Raw genomic sequence first — 4,024 nt, 5'->3', positions numbered from 1 at the left:
TAAATGACGGTTTAATCGGTACGAAGAATGAAAAACGAGTGTTATGTCTGTTTGTCTGTGCTTTTATGATGACCCGTGTTTAAACCACCCCATCGACATCTCTATATTGAGCTGCAGTGAACGTCAGCGACAGCATGTCCTGGGCTCAAAATTTGACAGCGGGCCCAAATCAGACTGCTGACAGTTGAGTGAAACGCAGTGCTGACATGCTATCTCATTTTCGCACACACGAGATGTTGGCGGCGAAAACATGGTTGTCTGCCGATGGGTTGGTTTAAATCTTAAAGCAGGCAGTATATTTTTTGAGTGTGGGAGCATTTCTCCGCTAAACGCAACCCAAGACACAAACCAACTCGAAGTTGCGCCTGCAAAGATTGCGTTCTTTGATTGAAAATTTAAAGCGTCGCTTTTCTTCGAGCTGTCAAAATTCCACGTAAGCGTTCTTTCGTTTCCGGCACCTCTAGCTGCTAAGGAACACATTTTGATTAATTAAAAGTTTTGAACTCTGTAAGTAGCCGAAAACAACTTTATTTAGCGTTTATTTCGTGTTATCTTGAAGCGGTGTAATTGTACGAATAGTAGGTGACTCAAGTTTTATCGAAATCGTGTATTTTATGCGAAAAATCACGATTTGAATTGTTTGTGTACATTCGTGGATGCATGAATCGTGTCAACAAATCGGAACAGCACCTACTTTAGACTCGCCAATTTCAATTTAGTGCCTTGAATTAACAAGTTGTGTTTTCATTTCAGTTTAATTAATTCTAGGTATTTGCAATGGCAAAAGCAAAGACAGAAAAGAAGGCGAAATCCGCCATCAACGAAGTGGTGACCCGTGAGTGCACCATCAACCTGAACCGGCGGTTGCACAAAGTCGGTTTCAAGAAGCGATCACCACGGGCCATTAAAATTGTTCGCAAATTCGCCGAGAAGGAGATGGGCACCACCGATGTCCGCATCGATACCCGCCTGAACAAGGCTATCTGGCACCGCGGAATCAGGTAAGCTGGTGGATTCATGATAATTCGTAAGCGTAGTAGTAGAAATAGCAACCGTGTTTCGTTTGTTCCGCAGGAACCCACCCTTCCGCATACGCGTGCGCCTTTCTCGCCGTCGTAACGACGACGAAGATTCGCCCAACAAGCTGTACACCTTGGTCACATACGTTCCAGTGCCCACGTTCAAGGAGTTGCAGACGGAAAATGTTGAATCGACCGACGATTAAACTGTAAATTATTTACACCTAGGATTACGGATGATTCAACGTGAGTTTGGAAAGAGTGTAAGAAGAAAAAATAAACCTCAAAAGGTAAAATTCGACGACTTTGGTGACATTTTCATTTAAATAATATTCTTAGGAGAAATAAGTGAAAGTGATATATCAGTTTCCCACATTATTTGACTATTTTTGACATTGAGGCGCTTTTTAAAATATGTCTTTATTACTAGGTTGATAAATGAAATGCCTATACTGTGAAGTGAATAGAAATACTTCGAAAGTGATCTATTGGAATGTTATAAATCTTTTAGATAGACGGTTGATTCGTCAATCACTAAATCTGCTAAAACGGACTTGGCTGTCGAGGAGTAATTTTTAGAAATGCTAGATCGGTTCTGCTGATTTTGATATGGATTTATAAAAGATGCGACCGCAGGATACGAATGTTTTGAAATTAACTTTTCTTTTTGTTCTGTGGGTGGACGTTCGGAGAAGACATAACTCTTGAAAGTTGTGAATAACAGAATTTGAGAAGCGAAACGAGTTGCAAACTGTGCATTTTTGAAAATGTTTTCCAGCATTTATTTATTCAAAATTCAACATGACAACCATTACCGTCTCTATTTTTTGTTCGTTTTATGATAGTACGTAATGTATTCTATTCTAAGAGATAAATTGTGGTCTTTGTTATTACTTAACAAAAGTAATCGAAGGTGATACGAATGTTACTGACGGAATTCTACAATGCATCATGTACCGCTTTCACTAAAACAGTCATACTTACGATCGGCGTCTGCGGTGTTATACCGTGACCGAGATTGGCAATATATCGATGCTTCCCAAATTTCTTTACCATGTCCAGAACCAGCTGTCGGAGTTCAGCCGGCGGTTTATACATAAGCTGCGGGTCTAGATTACCTTGCAGTGTAACATCCGGCCCAACCTGCTTTCTTGCTTCCTCCGGATCAATGGTCCAGTCCAGACCGATCACTTCGTACCCGGTTTTCGCTTGCTCACGAAGGGAATGCATTGCTCCTTTGGAAAATAATACCATCGGCACGGCGGCAATGTTCTCCGCTGCAAGCTTGCTGTGCAGGTCGTCTCTAATCCGTTGAAGATAAGGCAGGCAAACCGTCAGATATTGCTCTTTCGATAAATATTCGGCACTGGATTCAAACACTTGCAACATTTGGGCACCGGCTTTGACCTGCATAAGCAGATAGTCCACCACCTGATCGGTGAGGATGTTCAGTAATTGCTGACTTGCTTCCGGGTAATCGGTCAGCCAAGACTTCGCCTTCGACATCGTCTTACTTCCGCCTCCCTCAATCATATAACCCATTAACGTCCAAGGTGCTCCGGTGAACCCAAACAAAGGAACCTTCCCATCCAATAAATGCCGCATCATAGTAATCGCGTCCCCAACGTACTTCAACCTTTCCATGGTGCCTGTCTGGTTCAGCCTTTCTAAATCCTCCGGTGTAACCAAAGGCTCCGGCAAAACCGGTCCAACTCCCTTCTTCATCTCCACCGTAATTCCCAACGCCTGCGGTATGACTAAGATATCCGAGAAGATAATTGACGCATCCAGATCGAACCTCTTCAGCGGCTGCATCGTTACTTCGCACGCCAACTCCGGTGTTCGACAGACCTCGAAGAAATCGTGCTTAGCTCGTACCTCTTGGAATTCCGGCAAGTACCGTCCGGCTTGACGCATCACCCAAACCGGCACACGATCAACCGGTTCACCCCGGGCAGCTCGCAGAAGGTTATCATTTTTCAACGGCGGAAAATCCTAAAACATAAAACCTGTTACAAGTTACATCACACTTAAAGCCGACGTACAATGGCTTCATAGGCAAGGGGTCGACCGTGGTGCACTGCCAAACTAGACATGGATGAAGTACAGAAAAACAGGAACAACGACAAAAACAGCAGCGTTGAAAACAATCCAAGCACAATCGAAAACCGATTCAATGTGACCAGCATTTTCAACAAAATCTGACTAACCAAGGCAGGTAGTGAACGCAGACTGCGGGCTTAAAATTTGCATTCGTACGTACGTACAGCTTACCTTGTCAGCACCCATCTCTCCCTATCTTCCGGTGGAAACCAACAGCCCGGACCAGACTTTTTTTTTTCGAGCGAAATTGATTGGACGAAATTAAATTAAATTAAAAGGTCACTTCTTGTTTCTCACAAAATATATACGATACGCTTATCACCAGCCGAGATTACACCACATACAGCTGAAATTCTCAGGCCGAAACTAGAGCCAATTAACAGCAGCAGCCGACCGTCAGAAAAGCAACAAAACGAAAAGTCATGACGGATTTTGCCACTGGCAGATTTATGTGACGTTTCATTTCGTTTGTCTTCCGCTTCACAGATGTATGTGTATAGAAAGAGTGTAACTGAGCGAAACAAGCAAAACGCAGTGCTTTTACCTGCGTTTTGTTTGTTTTTGTTTTGGTCTCCGTGTGCGGAAAGACCGTCATAGACAAAGAACTTCTAAAGGTAGGTAGCTTATTTCGTTTTGTTCTTACAGGAGGGTAAGTAGGTGTAAAGCACATGCCTGGTGCCAAACTCTCATCGATGGTCGGTTTTTCTTGAACATCACCAACATAGGCATGTCTACGGGATACGGATGGTGACTCGGATCAATTTTAGTATCAGTACATGTGCGCTCAAAACAATCGACGGTATATACCTCGGGACAAAGTCGCCTTCTTCGGTTAAACATTCAGCAATTTGACAACCCGCGAGTTACCGAAAACTACGCACATCTACTGGATGAACCAACCC

At 43.3% G+C, this 4,024-nt stretch overlaps 2 protein-coding genes across 3 annotated transcripts; one reads left to right on the top strand and one right to left on the bottom strand.

Moving 5' to 3' along the window:
- The first annotated feature begins 421 nt into the window (after positions 1-421).
- LOC128733546 (60S ribosomal protein L31) lies at positions 422-1,320 on the top strand. 2 transcript variants are annotated; one of them, XM_053827197.1, is made up of 3 exons: positions 422-507; positions 754-1,001; positions 1,075-1,320. In XM_053827197.1, the coding sequence occupies exons 2-3, from the start codon at positions 778-780 to the stop codon at positions 1,223-1,225; spliced, it is 375 nt and encodes a 124-aa protein (XP_053683172.1). In that variant the 5' UTR covers positions 422-507; positions 754-777; the 3' UTR covers positions 1,226-1,320. The 2 variants fall into 2 exon arrangements, with proteins under 2 accessions (XP_053683172.1, XP_053683173.1); XM_053827198.1 differs by having other exon boundaries at positions 456-507; positions 769-1,001.
- A 437-nt stretch (positions 1,321-1,757) lies between these two features.
- Positions 1,758-3,552, bottom strand: LOC128733545 (uroporphyrinogen decarboxylase). Its single transcript, XM_053827196.1, has 2 exons — positions 3,294-3,552; positions 1,758-3,014 (listed from the first exon to the last, which is right to left on the bottom strand). The coding sequence occupies exons 1-2, from the start codon at positions 3,306-3,308 to the stop codon at positions 1,959-1,961; spliced, it is 1,071 nt and encodes a 356-aa protein (XP_053683171.1). The 5' UTR covers positions 3,309-3,552; the 3' UTR covers positions 1,758-1,958.
- Positions 3,553-4,024: the final 472 nt, after the last annotated feature.

This window comes from Sabethes cyaneus, chromosome 2 (genome assembly GCF_943734655.1).
Source record: "Sabethes cyaneus chromosome 2, idSabCyanKW18_F2, whole genome shotgun sequence".
NCBI lineage: Eukaryota > Metazoa > Arthropoda > Insecta > Diptera > Culicidae > Sabethes > Sabethes cyaneus.
This window is presented reverse-complemented; position numbering and strand designations above follow the sequence as displayed.

What these genes read in the sequence shown, in the direction of transcription:
- LOC128733546 (XM_053827197.1), top strand. Translation starts at nt 778, where the DNA reads ATGGCAAAAGCAAAGACAGAAAAGAAGGCGAAATCCGCCATCAACGAA. An exon ending in ATCTGGCACCGCGGAATCAG is followed by an intron (nt 1,002 to 1,074) that starts GTAAGCTGGTGG and finishes TTTGTTCCGCAG; the next exon opens with GAACCCACCCTTCCGCATAC.